Source organism: Acomys minous (assembly GCF_964271855.1).
Source record: "Acomys minous genome assembly, chromosome: 5".
Classification (NCBI taxonomy): Eukaryota; Metazoa; Chordata; class Mammalia; order Rodentia; family Muridae; genus Acomys; species Acomys minous.
In genome coordinates this window covers 13,407,201-13,426,743 of record NC_140494.1, presented here as the reverse complement: position 1 = coordinate 13,426,743, position 19,543 = coordinate 13,407,201, and the positions used below count along the sequence as shown (strand labels likewise).

Here is a 19,543-nt window from a genome sequence, read left to right as displayed (position 1 = left end):
CCAATGTATTTTTAAAGTCCCCAGATTTATACCTTTGTTCTGCTATAAACTTCATGAAACTGTTACCACATTAAAACATGGTATTTGGAGTAATCTAAATCTGTGTTCCTGGCCCTGGTCACTCATACATAAATGTATATGGCTTTATATGTGTGTGTAATATATATACATATATATATTTAGATTAATCTTCTCTATCTATCTATCTATCTATCTATCTATCTATCTATCTATCTATCTATCTATATTTGTCTCTAGGGCAAAATATCGCCTATTCACTTTGAGATATGAGACAAAGCTCAGAGGTATGGGGCTTGCTTAATGTGTGCAAGACCCTAAGTTCCATCTATACCACTGCCAATCAATCAATCAATCAATCAATCAGCTCCAAATCAGAGAAAGGGAGATGTTGAAATGCAATACCCTATTCATGATAGAGGAAACAGAGCACCTACATCCAAAGGTGATTAATTCTCTTTATTGGAGGAAAACAGGAAGTCATCAATCTCATTATCATTATGATAGAAATCGATATGTATACATGATTGTCAAGGCAGAGAATCATTTGCTACATAGACCCATGAACAATTTTGCAGTGCTGCAAACCTGTGGGGGGTTAAACTTCTTGCAGAGTTTATTACATGCATGGGATAAATGCAGTTTCCCTTCTTTTACTTTTTTTTTTTTTGACAAGCATGTTTTTAATGGAAATATAAATCAAACCAATCGCAAGCCTGGTAATAGTGAGTGGGGCCAATCCTCGGTTTGACGGTGGAAACTGTTGGGAAAACATGCCCACTGTTGGGAGAGAGCTGAATGGAGGCCAATTACATCATGTATAATAGCCACAGAGGCCAATTTAGGCATTGTTCCCATGGATATTCTGAGCAGAATGTACCTTTGGTGTCTTCTCATCTGGATGTGGGACTAAAGATAATGTTCTGTGAAACATGCATCCCTGTCTTTTAAACTGAAGATGCTGCTATGACACTACACAGAGTCCTATGGTACCCTGAAATGGCCCAGTGCCTTGCAAGGAGAACGGCAGCTTCTGTAGTGTGGGACAAACATCTGAGATGATGTTCTGGTCCCTTCTTTTTCTCTTCTGTAGCCTGACTGCCAGCTCTGTCCCAGGGCTTTTTCCTCCAAAGTGCAGGGTTATCTAGGAGGGCCTCAGAATCCTTGTCTGTCCAAACCAAGCTTTTTCCTATTGAGAAGCAAATTCACTTGTGTTTGGGATTTTCGAGTGATGTCTCTGACTGAAGCCTCAAAAATCTCTCTCATTTTCTATTTTTCCCATCCATAAGGAAAATAAAATCACCTGTAAGCAACATAGTCTGGTAAGTCATCAGAGGACATAATAATTATATGACAAATTCCCCAGAGACAAAAAAAAAAAAGGTTAAAAAATGGGTATGGAGAATGCAGAAGCTGAGTAAGTACAAGGGGGTCAATGCAATAGTTTGTCCCTTTGGCTTAGAAAAATACAGACACAGAGAAGCCATTCCACAGTTTGCTTTGCTCACAAAACCAGACTCAGAAGCCATATGCCACACTGAATAGTGAGCTTCCAAATGCAGCCTTTGGGTTTTCAACAGTAGAACCCTTTAAGCCACAAGCTGAGCTGCCCCCACTGGAGGTTATAGGGAAGTCTATGCAGGGCTAAGTCCTCTTGCTGATTATGAAGGCTTTGGTTGCTGGCAGAAGGCAGGCCAGGCTGTGGCCAGCATGCAGGGATGACTTCACAGCGGTGCTGGGCTCCTGTGTACACACCAGAGCTGCAGATAGAGACCTTTATGCACTGAAGACCACCAGGGAGGGACCTGGTAGATGGGGCGTGGCCTTTCGTCTTTCTGTTTCTCTCTTCCTTAGACCTGCCCACCTCCCAGAATTGAAGCTTTCAAACTACTGCACCTGCACACATTTTTTTTGTGGAGGCGCCGGGAAGCTTGCCTTTCAAAACCTCTGCTTCCCCAGCTTAGCTTGAAAAACAAACAAACAAACAAACACCACCACCACCACCCCAAAAAACCACCTCAAAAGTTTCAATTCTGAAAATTGAAGAATTTGAATACATTTGCTGCTTGCAGCCCCACCCTAGGACCAGGAAAGCCCTAAAGAGCAGTGAAATACATACAGATATATACATTGGTTTTTTTTTTTTTAATTTGGAAACAAACTGAACAGTGTTTGGTCTGGAATGTGTTTAAGGAAAAGGCAAACTGTCTGAGTATGAGAAGGGATGGGGACCTGGCACTGATTTTGCAGGACATGCAAGGCGGGCCCATTTCTTGGTTGCTGAAGTGACTGTACTTGATTTCTGATTATGAAAAATGGAAGGAGCTGTCCTTCACTGGCCCTCAACTTCATTCCACGGGGCCCAGGAAAACCCAGAACAGCACTTGAACAAATCTTGCAAGGCAGAGGTGCTGGCGCCACAGTCTCCTGCCTGCAGCCTGGCGTAGTGGCACTGGTATGGTTTCTCCAGTTCTGGCCACAATTCTGATGAGGCTGAAAGGCCGTGATACCCAGAGCTCTAAGATCCCCAGTCAGTTCCAATGTGTGGGCTTTCCCTGCTGTTTAATGTTCATAAAATGTTCAACCCAAGTGCTCTGACCATATCATATTTTGCATTCTATAGGAAAGATCAAACCTCTCAAGGGGAGAGCAGCTGGTTCCTGTTCCTGTGTCTAGAATGTTCTTGGCCTGTGGTGTAAAGGCCAGTTCTCTCTGCCATCTACAAGCTATCCAGCCCATGCTGGGTATTGAAGTGTAGAAACAAAAAGCCTAAGCAGGTAAACGGAATCTGGGATTCCCTGAGCCAACGGCTATCTTCCCGAATACCACACTCAGCGTGGAAGTGTCTCAAAGCCACGAGTTTCTGTGCAAGTGGAGGTGGCTAGCTTCCTAAGGAAGCATCTTAGATGACATCAGGCACAGTCAAAGTGGCATGGCTAGAGACTCAAGGTGACATTTTAGAAGTGACCTAGAATCAATGTGGAGAGCAGGAATCTACACCTTTTGGGTTGTTTAAATGCCTTCTCCATAGTCCTTTTATTCCCCCACAGAGATGTGTATGCCAGCTGATCTTTTGGAGTCAGAGTCCATTTGGGGTTAGAGGCAGCAAGCGAGGGTAAAACCCGCAGGGGCTTGTTACTGCAACCCTGGGGTTGCTGCCTCATTCACTGGAACCCGCATGCCCTCGAGAGATTTGTGACACCCCGTCCCTCCAGCCTCCAAACTCTAGCCATCTCTTGGTTAAGAAGGACAAGCTATTGGCCTTGTTGGGACTGAGTGACATCTCCTACTCACTGCTTGTTTTAGATGAGTATTAGCTGCCCTATCTACCTCAAGTAGAGGTAAAGGCCAGGAAAAGAGGGAAGGACAGGAAGAAAGCAGAGGGAAAGACTATTCTGGAAATACTTTAGAGCTTCATAACCAAGTGAAGAGAAATATCTACCCGCTCAGCTGAAGGGAAGAGGCTATATAATGGAGGTCGTGGTGAGACCTTGATATTAGGAAAGTAGTGTGAGAGGGGGGCCTGTGTGGCCACAGGGTGCTGCCGATCACACTGGTGCATGCGTGAAATTCTCAGCCTATGTCAGTGGAATCTGACAAGAGTGAGGGAGCCAAGACTTTGCCACCCCATTTTCCAGGTCTTAAGACTAAGTTCATTCTAGATTCCCATATATTATTATACAGTAATACCAACAGGAAGTAAAACTTTATCTTCCTACCATGCCAACTTTCTCAGAATAGAAGACTCTTTCTTATGGTACTTATTTTCACCTTTCTTCAAAAAGGTTGGAAATAACCTAAGTTAGTGACATCATGTATGGGCCTCCTGACAGCATGTTCAATCTTGTCTACTACTGGCTGGCACTAGTCATCATCTCCTTACATTAGTTTATTAGTCAAGGCTGAGCCAAGCATGGCTGGTTGCAAGGTAGACCCCTGTACCTGGGCTTACTCTTCACCTGTTCTGTATTTATTTGTAGCTCGTATATATTTATATGTTATCCATGCACCCATAGATCACCTCTGTGAAATACTTTCCTCACTAAAAAGAATGTTGCTTTGTAGATGCAAATAGCTATGTGTATGACATAACATAACCGGCTAACACAAGAAAGGTATCTAGCACAGGTGAAAGCAGCAACCAACCAACCTACCTTCTTCCTTCCTCCACCCTCTCCTTCCTTTTTCTTGAGATAAGGACTTGCTAATGAGCTCAGGATGCATAGAAATTGAGATCCTTCTGCTTCAGTCCCCTCCCCCATGTTGCAATTATAGCCCACCAAGTTATAGTGGTTTTTCTTACATGAACTTGAATACTTCCATTATATTTGCTGGTAGGAAGCATCCTATAAGCTTCTTTAGAGACACTTCTGGATTTTCTTAAATACTCTTTGTAATATTTATATCATTGCCTTTCTAAAGGGTGGGGCAGGTAGGTGAGTCTCCATATTCAGTAGCATTTGCTTTCTAACTAGGTATGTTGTCATCTTAGAGATTCTTCCAGGAAGGTTTATAGATTTTGAAATGACAGCTTCAACTGGTACCCTTTGGTCTTATATGGCAGAATTTTCGCTAAGCATTTGAGGCCCTATGATACAAGTGGGTACAGGTAGACCAGATGTCTGACTTTGAAACTGCTCTTCTATATCTTCCATTGTGTCCTTTGGGAGCTGGAGTTGCCTGCCTAGTGACAGTGTGTGTGTGTGTGTGTGTGTGTGTGTGTGTGTGTGTGTGTGTGTGTGTGTGACTGAATTGGAGAGGGCTGGGGGCAAAAGTGTAGGGGTGACAAGGATGACTTACTTGTCCAGCAGGACTTTCTATAGCTGGCAAGTACATAAGATGGGCACGAGGACGAGAGCCTCAGGATAGTCCCTGAGCCACGAGAGAGACCTAACACAACCCATCTTGGCAGGCTTCAGCTAACTGCAGATGAGGTTCAGTCTTTAGACAGACAGGAGTGCCGAAGGGGAACATTGGCAAAACTGGCATTTGAGCCACATGCCTTGGTCTACGAAAGCCTCCTTGGAGAATGTTTGCCCTGGACCGTGCTCTGTGCCTACTCTTCCTGTGTATCTCGCCGCTGTGCAGGGCAATGACACAGACTGGTTTTCGCAGGACAGTCCTGATTTTAGCCCTCAAGTTCCACATCCTGGGAAACTCTTCAGTCCTTGTTAAACCAGGGCACACAATGGCCTGACCACCATGGGTACTTTTTATTTTAGATTCCTCTGATGTAAGAGAAGGCCTGGGCACCGGCTGGACCTTGCCGAGTCAACCGCCTCTGAGGCGGGCAATATCCTGCTCACTTAGTGCGTTTCCTTTCCACCTAAAATGAAAGGCTTCTTCTTCAAGTCCATTTCTGTCCCCTCTCTTGGGTTATGTTCATGAGAGAACAGGGTTAAAAATGTAGAGGAGGAGGAGAAGTGAGTGTTACAGACCATTTGAAGGGTTTGATTAGAAATGGATTTAAAAAATTAAACCAGATAAAGAAAGATTTGTTTTAAAAGTGCATAGCTGAAAACAGAGTTTCATCCATCACCTCCGCCATAAGAAATGAGGGCTGTGTGTTCATTTTAAAAACAAGATGGTGGTTCTTCCCTTCTGTAAGAGAGGTGCCCAAATCTTGGCACTGTGGGGGTCTTGTTCCTGGAGCGGGGTTCACCTGTAATGTGGAGCATGGAGCTTAGGGCGGAGGAAACACGCTTATGTGGTTGGTGAGCAGTTCCGGGGGGTGGGGGAGGGGACGGTAGCTGCTGGCAAGATCTTCTGCAAGTTCCCTGCCAAAAGCCGCCTGGAGAGAAGCCAGCCCAGCCCAGTGGCTCTGGTGACCTCTGGAGGAAGGGATAGAGGGTGAAAGAAGTGTAGTAAAGTGCACTCTTAGCCATGGAGACAGATTCTTGATCCTCTTAGAATTTAAAAAATACCCTTTAACTCCTCTTGGAGGGAAAAATGATCCCTTAAAGGTTAACGTAAAGCCACTGTTAAAGAGCGAATGATAAAAGTCATGGAACTAACCGATAGAGATCAAAAAGACATTTCAAAAAGGAAAATAAACCAATCCTAATGCACGACATTTACCAATACTTAAATAATCCAGTTGAAACCTTTTTTTTTTTCATGAAAAAATACACCCTAGACGGCTGCCTACACTGAGAGAGCATTAGTGGTGAAGAAGGGGGAGGAGCAAGAAGGTCCATTCAGTTAGAGCTTTGCAAGATTCGTATATACAGCACCAGATCCTGTGACGTCAGCTCCCCTTGAGTCAGTACAGTTCGTGAGAAATGAACACATCAGAATTGCAGTATAAAATATGGCCATAAAAAACTTCTGTCTTCCAGTCCTATGCAGGTGCACCATGCAGGGTGGGTGGGGTTTCGATGCTGGAGCTGCTCCGGCCTAGGGCGTCTCCTTCCCCGGCCCCGCCCCCTGAGTCCCACCTCCAGAGCCGGGTCACTTGCTTCCAGTGTGCCCTGTTGTCACAGTGGTGGGCCTGGGTCTCCTCTCAGCTCCGACTCCTGCGACCCCCGACGTAGAAGAAAGGAAACTACAGAGCGTGGAAGGTGCCAGACCTGCCAGGGACAGCAGACAAGGAGGGGCGGGGGTCAGGATTAAATTCACATTCCCCTTCCTAGAAAGAGGGTCAAATTGCTGGGCTATAGGGATGAAACTTGTATCTAATTGCTAGGTGGACTCTCTGCCCTCTTCCCTGAGCTATACTGTCAGATCCCGACCTTTCATCATCCTATAGAAAAATCTTTGCCATTGGTTGAATTGCTTTATTCTCTGGTCCAACTTGTGGGTCTTATTTTCTTTGTCTTTATAATTGCTTTGTATTTGAAAATGACATAGCCAGGAGTGGTGGTGTACTCCTGCAATCCCAGCACTCAGGGAGGCAGAGGCAGACAGATCTCTGTGAGTCTGAGGCCAGACTGGTCTACAAAGTGAGTCCAAGACAGCCAAGGCTACACACAGAGAGACCCTGTCTCGAAAAAAAAAATCAAAACAAAACAACAACAACAACAAAAGGAAAGAAAGAAAGAAAAAAAGAAATGACAATGATGTAGTATGTCCATCCTGACACATGATATGTGAGGCCCCATTTAGTAAGCACTTGCTGTATACTCTCTTGTTACATACTAGGAAAGCATACTACTCGCTATATACTAGGCACTAGGATGGGTGTGGATTATATAGCATCATTACTAGAATTTTTTTCATTATTTTAATTTACATATACATGTGTCATGTGTGTGTGTGTGTATGCAGGTAACATGTGTGCATGTCAGGCTGGAGGTCAACCTCAGATAGATATTTTTAGCCACCCTACACCTTGGTTTTCTTGTTTGCTGAGTTGCTTAGGCTGGCTGGCCAGCCAGCCCTGGGCATCAGCTGGTCTCCACCTCCCTGTGCTGGGATTAGGAGCACACAGGCCACTCCTGGCTGTTTTGCATGGCTCTGCGGATCAGTGAATGACAAAGCACTTTACCAGCTGAGATGGACAGATCATTTCTTATACCAGCTCCGTGATGTGGGCAGCTTTAGACTAATAATAAGTTTAAAAGTCTGTCCTCACTTCAGATCCAAATTTATATTCCAGGACGCATTTTGTATCACTTGTCTCTGAAATGAGGCTGTTCACAATGCCCATAAAACCTCCCTAAGGGGTCATGTTAGACAGTTTGGTCCTGTAGGAGACCTGTGTGGAGAGAAGGTCAAGGACTCTGATGAAGGCAAAGTTGAATTGACTGATGGGGTGTGGGACTTAGCTGGAGGAAGTAGGCCATTGAAGGACATACCATTTTTCTAGCCCTTTGCCCTCCTCTTTCCTGACTGCCATGAGGTAGCCATGGACAGTAAAAGAACCGAAACTGTGAGGCAAAATTACACTTTTCTCCAGCAGAATGTCGCTCTGAGGTATGTTGTAACAGTAACAGAGAGCTGACTCCCAGAGACAGCTATAGTATACAGCAGCTGTTGTACAGCGTTGGAATGCTCACCCATAGCCACTTTGTGCACTTGGTCATACAAAGAACCATAAAATAAAGTATTGAAATAAAAGCCCCTGCTGAGCTGGGTGGTGGTGGCACACGCCTTTAATCCTAGCACTTGGGAGGCAGAGGCAGGTGGATCACTGTGAGTTCGAGGCCTGCCTGGTCTACAAAGTGAGTCCGGGACAGCCAAGGCTACACAGAGAAACCCAGTCTCGGGGGGGGGGGGGGGGGAAGAGCCCGTGCTTCAGTCAGTCATTGTATGGTTTTTTTTTTTTTGTTGTTGTTGTTGTTTTTTAAACAAATGAATAGTCAGCCAAGGTATTTCTTTTTGGCAAGCATGCTAAGAAGGGTCTATGTAAACAGGTGCAAGTGATCTAGAGGTGTGCAATTCTGTCAGAGAGGCTCACAGGGGTGCCTTGAGAAAATTTAAGAAATACCTATGAGCTATTTGTTGATAACAAGATGAGGATGATTCCTTTTGGAGAGGAGGAGGAGGAGGAGGATGCTGGGGATTAAACCCTGGGCCTTCCTAACTTTTTTCATACTAGGCAAATGATCTACCACCAAGCTACAGCCTAAGCTTGTATTTTTGAGATGTAGCCTAGGCTGTCCTTGAACTTGGATTCTGTCACCTTCAGAGTGCTGGGGTTACAGGTATGTGCTGATATACTCAGCCATGGGATGGCTCTTTAGCAAAGAAGGGACCCCTCCTCCCTTTTTGTTTTTGTTTTTCCAGACAGAGCTTCTCTGTGTAGCCTTGGCTGTTCCCTGGACTCACATTGTAGACCAGGCTGGCCTCGAACTTCACAGCAATCTGCCTGCCTCTGTGTCCCTGAGTTCCGAGATTAAAGGTGTGCGCCACCATGTCTGGCTTTTTTTTTTTTCCTTCTTCCTCCAAGGGAACCCTTTTACTAAGGCCAGTGGTTGGGTTGGGGGCGGGGCTAATGGAGCATGTTGCCCAGGTTAGGCTGGGGGCGGGGCTAATAGAGCATGTTGCCCAGTGGTTAGGGTGGGGGCGGGGCCAATGGGAACCTTCAAGGCAACGGTTTTGTAGTAGAGAAGGATCATCAGCATGGTCTAGGAGGAGATTATTGTACATACAAATATGGGGAATGGGCAAGAATTACAAGAGTAAGTGTGCCTTCAAGGTTGTCACCTTTGTAAAGATGAAGGCCAATGCAATACCATCACCGTTGCTTTTATTGCAAAGCCAGTGTGGTGCAAATAAGTAAGTTCAAATACCCATCATCCTCATAAAAATAACAACAATAACAAAACTCAAGACTTTACAAATCAGTTCAAGCAGGCCACGAGGCATCTCCCATCCTCTCCAGCCCATCCCATACAGTTCAGAGGGAAACTGTACAATAGGAGGCAAATCAGAGGAAGGAGACAAACCAAGAAGTCCCCTGGCCTTTTCTGTGGTTGTGTGATACTTGTGCAAGGGATTTGTTCTCTATAAATGGAAATGATATCACCCAGAGTGGGTATTAAACGTTCTAAGATAGTCATGAACAGTAAATGGGTTAGACGCGTTAGAACACGGCGTGGCAAACCGTCGGTGCTCAGCTCTCGCCTGCCCAACCCGGACTCATCTCAAATGCCCGCTGAAGAATTCCGGTTTTGCTACATACGCACAATCTTTTTGGCTGGCCAAACTGAGGTTGCTTGAGACACTTGCATTTGAACTGTCCAGGCTGCTGCCGAGCTGTAGCCTCCGCATATGTCTCACGACGGCTGTGGCATTAAACGCTTGCTGAAATGCAGGGGGAGGGACAAAAAGGTGGGGAGGAGGAGAAGGAGGAGGAGGAGGAGGAGGAGGAGGAGGAAGAGGAAGAGGAGAACCAATTAGTTCAGCTAGCTGCAAAACACTCCAGGGCTGCTTCTCTTCACTTATCCAGAAACTATGAACACTGCAAAATTTCTCAGATATTCTCAGAAAGAAAAGTTCTGTTGTTCTTTTCAAAAGTGCACAGATTTATTTAAATCTCTTCCCCATCAAAATACATTTTTGGGGTTAAAAATTCACTTGCCTCTGTACATATGCTAAGCAAATATTCTGCTAACTCTCCTTTCACTTTTTAATTATGGGAGGCTTTTATTAGGATGCCCAGACTAGCCTCAACTTTGTAATCTTCCTGCCTCAGCCTCCTGCGTACCTAGAACTACAAGTCTGCACCACCAGGGCTGGCTCTATAATTGACGCTGTTGCCCTACGTAATGACATTACTTCTGATAAGAAAGTAGGTTCATGGCATTTTATTTTATTTTATTTTCATTTTGAGCCAGTGTCTCACTGTGGAGTCTTGGTTGACCTGGAATTTACTATGTAGGCCAGGTTAGTCAAATTCACAGAGATTGGCCTTTCTCTCCCTTCCGAGTGCTGCATATAAAGGCATGCCCTGCTGTGCTTGGCTCAATAGAACTAATTTTGTTTCTGTTGGCTGTCACAGCAAGCCAGCCAGCTTTTAATTACTGGTGCTGATTAGAATACAGACTTTAGGCAATCAATAAATAATCATGAAATTGTGATGGTTTTAAATTCGTCTTTTTTTTTTTTTAAGAATCAGGAAACATTGATGAGCTCAACTGGGGTTTTGTGTGTCCCTTTCCATCACTTTAATAAAAGGTGATTATTCAAGGGCCCAGCAAAATAAGGGAGACAGGAGGACTGTGCTGTTTTAGGAACAACAAACAAGTGAGATCTGGCACAGTTGCTCTCTTTGAATCACAGATGGGAAACACTTTATCTTTCCTACACTGCAATATCCATCCATGTCTTAATCAATAATCACTCATATTTATGGGGCTGGAAAACTGGCTCAGTGGTTAGGAACACAGGCTGCTCTGCCAGAGGACCTGGGTTCCATTCCCAGCACCCTCATGGTAGTCCATAACTGTGTGCACATAGACATCCATGCAGGCAGAACACCTACACACATAAAATAAAATAATTTTCAAAAATGCTTAGGAGAATAAACTAAAATTAGTAAAACTCCTGGAGATTTCCATCCAAATCCCCATGGGTCACTTAGATCACTTTCTCCAGGGTGGTTTAAATTCCCCAGGAATCTGGCAAACAGGAAATAGGCACACTCAGGACTTACTCTCCATTTGCTCTTTGCAAAATTCTTCCGGATCTGAGCGCTGACGGACTCGTGAATGTTTTTGCTGAGGGCTGTGTCTCCAGCAATCCTGAAACACAGGCAAAGAGACTTCTTCAAAAGGCTTCATCTGGCTTGGCCACAGAGTCCCATGCAGATTTCCCGCAGGGAGGTGGGGCTGATGGAGGGTGGCTGGCTGCTGCCATGCTAGGCTGTCCCCACATGGATTGTCTTTAAACCCACTTACACCAAAAGCCCCAACGTCTACAGTACCTTCTGCCTTTTGCTCCCTTCTCAGGACCTGCCAATGCCCCATTGGTCCCCTCTCTACCTATCTCTCATGTATTTTCCTCTTTTTGAGCCCAATCCCTGCAACATTAGAACTCAGAACAGCCTGGAAACCTGAGTTCGTGCCCCTTGGGTTCCCTCTTCCCTCTTTACCAGCATTAGCTCTTCAGGGCTTCTCTCGGCTCTAACTTCTGCTCCTTAGCTGGCCCTGGCTTCCAGCGTCCTTGTAGATAAGGCCCCCACACACTGCCACCTCAAATAACTTTAGCCCAGCTTGGCCCATGTTCTAGAAAGTTCCTATGGCTTCCAGGACCATGTCCACACTATATCTATATTCATGGTCACAGATGGTCTTTATTGGAACTCTTGCTTATTTCTAAGCCTTCTCCCCAAGTCTCTCCCACCCTTTCTCATCTTGCATCTTACTCTGGTTACAATCTCCTTTACAGCCACCAGGAATTCCCTAAGGTCACACATAACACAGACCATCCTTTGCCACACACTCCTTTCTCACACTGATACTGTCTTCTATACCCAGTGAATTGAGTTTTGCTCCAGGTCAGGGAGGACTTCCTTCTGCTCTGAGCCTTTCCTGGAATTTGACCCTTCCAACTCTCTTCCTAAATGATTCAATTTTACATTGGTCTTTGATATCTATGAAAGAAGTTACTGAATCTTGAGAAAGTTCCAAGGCAGACTTCAGAGTCCTGGACCATCCTTCCAAGCCAGAGAGTACCTGCTACAGGAGAACACTTTTTACCACCCAGGCCTGGACCACTCTGGACTTAAAACAGGCCCAGCACTGCAGTGTGCTATCTTCAATGGACATAAAACATGAAAGGAACAAGCTCTGGTCTTACTGAGACCAAGGCTCATCCTGCCCAGATTTTTCTTCCCTATGGAACTGTCTGTGGTCCAGGAACTAGACTGCGTCAGTGCCAGACGGTTATCCTAGCTCAAAGCAGCCTCCTCCTGCATCCCCAAATGTCTCTCTCTCCCGAGAAGGGCTCAAAGGATGCTCAGAGATGAACTGAAATGAACCAAGTTTCCACTTTGAGCAGCTCCCAGTTGCCTCCCCTCCCTAGGCACACATCATCAAAACAGAAACAGCATATGTGAACGAGCAAATGGAAGCAAGACCGAGCAGGTTCTGGGAACTGGAGACATCGTAATGAAGCTTCCACTCTGCAGCAGTGACATTTCTTTCACCGCTCACAGGACTGCTTCCTTCCATGCCACCTAGGATATATGGACATAGGTACCATGTACTCTGTGTGTGTGTGTGTGTGTGTGTGTGTGTGTGTGTGTGTGTGTGTGTGTGTATTTCAGACATGTTTTACTCTCTCTGGTTCTTCCACTTGGTCAAAAAGGGCTTGGTGATATGTGTTGTATCTCCCAACAATAGTTTCTTGGATTCCCATGGCCATGCAGTGCTAATGTGCCAGGGATCTTACAGAGTTATAATGGTTAATTTTACATATCAACTTTGCTAGGACATGGCACCCTGATATTTGAATATATGCTCATTTCTATGTTCCGGTGAAATTATTTTTTAGATAATATTAGTAGACTCTGGATTAACCATGTCACATGGCAGGCTTTATCCATCAGCTGAAGACTTTTGGGAGACAAGGAGGAGACTCGGGTGTGTTAAGATTCTAGCTGCTACCATTACTGTTCCCTGGCCTCTCTGTACATCTTGGATTTCCTAGACCCTGCAATTATATGAGCAATTGTCTTAATTACTTAAAATAAATTTCTCTCATGCTGATTGCCTTAATCTGCCTGTCAATGAAGCCAGAGATAAATGTTCAGGGCAGTCTAACCTAGAGAGGAGCCCCCCCCCTGCCCCCCCTACCCCCCACCCCAAGTTCTGCTGTGGAGCAGGGATGGGCTCCTGTCCTGCTGTCTGCTAGTGCCTGCACTTTGGCCATCAGTGAACAGCTTGCATGTCCCTCATAAGGTGCCAGCAGGAAAAGGCAAAACCCCCAGTGAGAATGGTCATAGAAATATCTGGTGAATGGCACTGACTAGCTTCCTCAAGGAGCTCTGACGAGAGCCCTACTCTGTCTGGGGTGGTCCACTCTGCAGGAAAGTGCACATGCCTCCCAAGAGCTGTCTTCCCCCTGGGTGCCTTGGATAAGCCGTACTCACATACTCCCCACCCCAGGTGTCTCTCATGGGCACCCTCCTCTCTGCACTGCACCTTCCTGCCCCACGTCCAAGACCCTCTCTAATCTCTGGTCTTCCTCGATTTTCTATCTTGTAACCAGACAGGTCTTTCTGAATATACATTAATTCTACCAGGTGAAGCAGATTTGGACTCACGTAGGTGGGTTACAAGTTCAATGTCAGCCTGGGAAACTCAGAAAGATCATGTCTCGAAAATTTTTTTTAAAGTGGAACAAAAGGCCCAGGGATATAGTTTGGAGGTAGGTAGCTTGCCTAGTACCTTTGAGGTCCTAGGTTCAATTCTCAGTACCAGAAAATAAAAATAGCAGCAGCAGCAATAACTAATAAATAAAAATCTCACTACCCTGCCTAATCCCCATCAAGACCCCATTGCAAAAGGGGCAAAGTTAAATTTCTTTGGACACCAATAAAATAAGAGTTCACATGTCACCAACATGTTTGGTGCCAGGCAGTCTTGTTTTTGTCAAATGCACTATCTTAATGAACACCTTGAAAATCCCTCCATTATATGTGTTATCGAGTATGATCTGGATTCTATGGAGGGTTCAGGTAGAGAGATTACCAGGCCAGACCCCCACTAGCCCTCACCCTCACTTCCGGCATCACTTCCTGCCTGTCTCCTTTTACTCTTCAATACAAGGCATACTAAGTGCTGTGGTTCGAGCCTAGACATTTGGTCTAAAGACCTATTCTGGGCCCAGGTTCCTCTTGTTGCTTGGAGCTCCTCCCCTTCCTGTGGGCTGGGCAGCAACCTTCTAGTCAAAAATGTGGCTTGGCACCAGATCCTGTTGGAACTGCTCTAATCTCTTAAAGGCCCCAGAAAGAGACTTTGGCTTGGTTTAAAAAAAGAAGAAAAAAAAAAAGGGAAACTAGCTTTTCCTATCATGGAGAGGAGCGGGACTCATGTTTCAGCCCCGCCCCCAGGATCTGTAGGCCATAAATAGGTGCTGGAGGTCAATGGTGTACCCACTGGGAAGGTGCTTGTGCAAATCCTCATACACACTTATGTAAGGACACCCAACCACACTCTCATACACACCCCCTCACACTTGTGCGCACATGCCTGTGTATGTGACAAGAAAATAGAAGGGGAGCGAGTGGGGAGGAAGGAGAGCAGTGGGAGTGGAAAAAGGACACGTGAGGGTAGGAGAAGTGAACGTAACCAGGGCACATTACACAAATACACATGAAATGCCACAATGAAACCTGTTTTTACATATAATTAATATATGCTAATACAACTTCTTCTTAAAGGACTGGAGAGTTGGCTAGTTAAGAGCACATGTTGCTCCTGCAAAGGGCCTGGGTTTAGTTCCCAGAACCCGAATCAGTTGTCTCACAACTGCCTGTAAACCCAGCTCCACGGGGATCCAATGCCTTCTTCTGGTTGCCATGGGCACCTGCACTCATGTGCATATACCCATGTGCTCCACACATATATATGATTAGAGACAAGAAATCTTTAAAAAAAATTTGAAGACATGTTTTTAAATGGAGGGAGCAGACTTTAGCCTGCCATCTTCCCACTTTCCACAGCATGGGGTTGGGTTATTGGACAAGCATGAGGAGGCCAGGCACTTCCCTCCCTCTCTATAAGATAATCTCAAAAGTCTGCCACCTTTAAAGGCCTATCATTAAAAAAGATTACTGTGTTGTCATCATATACTTGGGCCTATTAACTGAGGCTACTAAGCATCAGTGAGCCAGCCCCTTTAGACTTAAAGAAATACTAACTGGGTGTTTTCTCTTAGCAAAGGTGGTCCTCAGAGCCGCCTATGAGATGAAAAGGTACCTGCTATTTTACAGACATGTAACTTCTGAGTGTATTCTGAAGATGGCGTCCTGAGGGCACCCAAAGGTGCAAACACTGGTGTGGGAAATGAGAAAAACCCCTGCCAGTGTGAGATGGACTGGACACCTGAGTGTTTTCATAAATAAGTCAATGGAAAGTCTACTCAGGGGGTGCAGTGGAATGGCACGACCCTCACAAAGGCTGTCATCTTCCTTACCATGGGTGTCGAGCTGCCTGCTCACAGGTGTATCTTTTATTTGGGTCTTTCTCCATCAGATTCCGAATAAAGTCTTTGGCTGTTCAAAAAAGAAAGCACAGGGCACATAATCACTTTGAGGTTCGAAATGTGAATTGACAGGGGACCCTTGTGTTTTAAGCAAGTGCACCATTAAATAGATGAGAGCAGCTTTTTACCTTCCCCATTGTACCTTGAACACAAAAGACACCAGGACTCGGATAAAAGCAGAGGCATGGCTGGCACTCCAAGAGGGACCCAGTGAATGAAGAGGTGGCAGGGCCGGGCTGGGACCCTAACTTCTAGCTCTAAATCCTTTTTCGGTTACCTGCTAATGATGCCTTTGGTTTCAAGAATAAAGGAAATGATCTTTATAGTCACATGCCTCTTTAGTTCACCAATGCCTTAGAGAGATGCTTTGGGGAGGTCCCCAGAATACGTTACATCACTGGGGATCTGTAAAACCACCAGGTCATGGTGCCAGGTATCAGGGACACCCCAAAGGAGCATCTGTACCACACTTGAGCTGTTACAACCCAGTAAATGAGAAGCTACAAAGCAGCAGCAAGATGTACCTTGGGGTGGTAGAGAGGCCTTGGTCACCATGGACAGGGCAAAGGTCAGGACAGGACACTGAGGGTGGGAGGGACAGTCTCACAGAACCCAAAGCTGATACTAGGTGCCAGCTTAGACCCTGTTGTCCTACAGGACATGGCAGCTTGCTGCTCAGGGGTCTGAGCTTCTGGAGGGAGCCTCAGTCTACTATTTCCTCTGAGGTCTGATCCAGCAACCTATAGAATAGTATCCTGGGCCCAGGATTTGGGAGGTTGAGGACTCAGAGAAGGGGGGGGGGTTCTAATTAGTAGCAAATTATATAAATAATAAAACCGATCTGTGTAAACAGCTTAACAGAGAGTGCATTTTGCCCCCCCCCTTCTTCTTCCCGCTATGGCTCTCCCCACTTCACCTAGGCTTGGGTTTGCCCTTTACCCCCTGGAAAGGTGGATAGCTTCTCTGGAAGTATTTTAGCTTGGTGCACTGTGGCTCAAATATGGGCTCCAGACAATAAAATCATGACCTCAGACAAGAAACCCCTATCGCCCAAACCACAACTGCTCTCTGCAAGAATGTTTTGCCAAAGATACGTGACTTCTCAAATACAGTCTTGTCCTCCAAAGCAGGCTCCAGGAAAACTGGGGTTTACAATCCCTGTTCTGCTCTTTACTGCCTCTATAAACTAGGGCAGGCTATTTTATTTATGCCCCCCAGGGGGGCCTTAGTTTCTGTTATAGGGCACATATGGGTAATATAAATACCCACCGAGTGGGTCATCCTGAGGATGGGTGAGTTGGCGCATGTCCAGGGCCTCTAACACTCAGCGCCTCATTGGTACCCATCAAGTGCCAGCTGAGAATCTTTTCACCCCTCAAGCACCTGTGTCAGGGAGAGGTGGATGAGCGAGTCCACAGCTCTTAGCTGTATGTTGCAAGCCTGTCCTCCAAATCAAGCTCAAAGATGTAGCTCATAGAACTTGCCCAGGCGTGACCATAGATTGAATGCTGATGGACACCATAATTCCTTTGTTGACATCCTAACTCCTGCAGTGAGGGCACCTGAAGTGGGCCATTAGGAGGTTCTTAGGGAAATGCGGGCAAGACTCTCACGAAAGGTAGGAGTGTTCTTATTTCAGACACCCAGAAGGCCTTGCCTCTGCTTTCATGTGCCAACAAACCAAGAAGACAGTTGCCTGTGAATTAGGAAGCAGGCCCTTATCAGACATCCAGCTGGTCTGACCCAGGACTTGTGTGGTTTTCAGAACCGTGCAAAACTAAGTGTTTGGTCTTCAAACTACACAGGCTGTGGTATTTTGTTACAGTAACCCCAGCAGTTGAAGCCTCAGGATCATTCTGAGCCCCAGGGTCCTTGCGCCTCTGCTTTGGGCTGTCTGGATGTAAACGCTAGGGAACACCCACCAGAGTCAGAGATGTCATCCCAGTAGGGGGAGTCAAACTCATATTCTGCCTTGAGGATCTGTTCAAACAGCTTCGAGTCGTTTTCATCATAAAAAGGAGGGTAGCCACAGAGCCTGCAAAACAAGAGGAGTAAGAATTGTGTGTGCACAGCCACTGTGCTGGGCCTATCCTGTGTCTGGAAGGAAAACACACACGCCCATCAGTCAAACTAAGGGAAGCCACGGTGAGTGTGCAGACATCAGATCTCAGCGAAGGAATCACACCCTCTATACATAAACGTGCCACGGAAGGGAAAGTGTGATTCGCTAAGCAGCAAAAAGTTAACCCCCCTCATGGCAGGAGGCACACACACATATTCATGAGGCCACCATGACTCTTCTATGTTTTTGCTTATTAGAGCACATGCGTGGTGTGTTTGTAAGGGCACACATGAGCCACACTGAGTGTGTGTAGTAGATAGAGGACAACAGGTGTGTTGCTTCTTACCTTTCACCTTTCTGTGCTTTCAGGGGATGGAGCTAAGGTGCTCAGGCTTACAGCGCAAACATTTTTATCCACAGAACCACCTGGCTGCCCACCCCCCCCACCTCCCCCCCCAACTCCCCACACTCGTAACATTTTATGCGGCATTAACTATAATCCCAGGAGGCCTACAAGATCACCAGGCAACACTCTACATATGGATATTGTTGATAATGTCTGTAACACTGTTGTCAACTGACACACTGGTGAAAGGAACAAACAGAATGCACACTTGACAGGCGTTTCTGGACCCTGCCCTGTTCACTCTATTTTGGGATTGGCTAAAGGAGGACGGGGAAGTTTTACAACCTGGATATCGAGTTGCTAGAACTCATCCTGGCCTGTGTATTGTCATTCTATCAAACAGGAATCAGAAACGCTACCATTTTTGCCTACCACAACTAACAAGCATCCATGGGTGGTGGCAAAAGTTACCACACTGTAGAGTCGCATTGCCCCAGCCAAGGTGCCAATGGGCTGTTTCACAGACAGCATCTTAGTGGTCCAAATAGGATGTGACTGAAATAAGTTAGAGCTCTGGAGAGACCAAGGGTCATCTGACAACCACAGCAAGTGCTGACATAATCAGTTAAATTCAACCACCACGAGTCAGTCAATGACCACTGTGGAGAGGTAGGCCACATACTTAGAAACCGAGAAAGTAATAAATAAAATTAACATAAATTAAAATTTAGAAAGTCATGGTTTCCTCTTTCCAGTTCCTCCCTCAGTTCCAATGTTACCTTTACTAGCAGTATCTAGATGGTCAGAGTAGAAAATTCCATATATATATTAGTTTTGAGCCATATGGTTCTGTGACATCTCTCTTCTAGTTTGTTCAATCAGTTAAAACACTTAGGAAAAGACCACAACATTCCCGGAGCCCATGTGGGCCTGGAGTGGAGGGACCACACAACCTGAAAGGGTGGGGTCAAGGCAGCTAGTGACCCCAGAGCAGAAGACAGCAGTGCTTGGCTCCAAAAGGCCAAGAACAAAATTCTATGCTGCAGATCTGGCTTCTGGGGCCAGAGTGTGGCAGCCACAGTGGGAGGCCTGACCCCAAACTAAAGCCTGACCCCAAGCCAAGCCCTGCTCTTCCCACATAATTCAGCATTGTTCCAAACATAGCAACCAGCTAGAGACCAGTTTAATGAGAGCAAATGAACAGACATCCATAGGTCTGTAGGGAGTCAGCTGTTGATACCTAACAAACATAATAAAGGTTCAGCCATTTTTCATTTGTCCCATCACCAAGGCCACAGCTGTGGCTGGCTGTAGAAGGGAATGGGTGATGACAGTTGTCAAGGCTAGGAGACATTCTGTGGGCAGAGAATCGTCTGACTCACAAGTGTGTTTTAAAGGCTGAATGCCTGGAAATTTTCATTTGCAAAGATTTGCTGTGGCGCGCAGTGAAACTGCCAGCGCAA

The 19,543-nt window shown here is 45.8% G+C and overlaps 1 protein-coding gene across 5 annotated transcripts in view; it reads right to left on the bottom strand.

The window, feature by feature from the left end:
- Window positions 1–456: 456 nt before the first annotated feature.
- The window catches only part of CAMK1D (calcium/calmodulin dependent protein kinase ID), a 398,121-nt gene continuing 379,034 nt past the window's right edge, over window positions 457–19,543 (bottom strand). For 3 of the 5 annotated variants that reach the window (XM_084784032.1, XM_084784035.1, XM_084784036.1), the window contains exons 7-11: window positions 17,595–17,707; window positions 15,604–15,682; window positions 11,117–11,204; window positions 9,648–9,765; window positions 457–6,587 (exon numbers count right to left, since the gene is read on the bottom strand). In XM_084784032.1, the coding sequence (XP_084640158.1) occupies window positions 6,469–6,587; window positions 9,648–9,765; window positions 11,117–11,204; window positions 15,604–15,682; window positions 17,595–17,707 (517 nt within the window). In that variant the 3' untranslated portion in view covers window positions 457–6,468. Of the gene's footprint in view, window positions 6,588–9,643; window positions 9,766–11,116; window positions 11,205–15,603; window positions 15,683–17,594; window positions 17,708–19,543 lie in introns of all 5 variants that reach the window. The other 2 variants (XM_084784034.1, XM_084784033.1) reach the window with 2 other exon arrangements.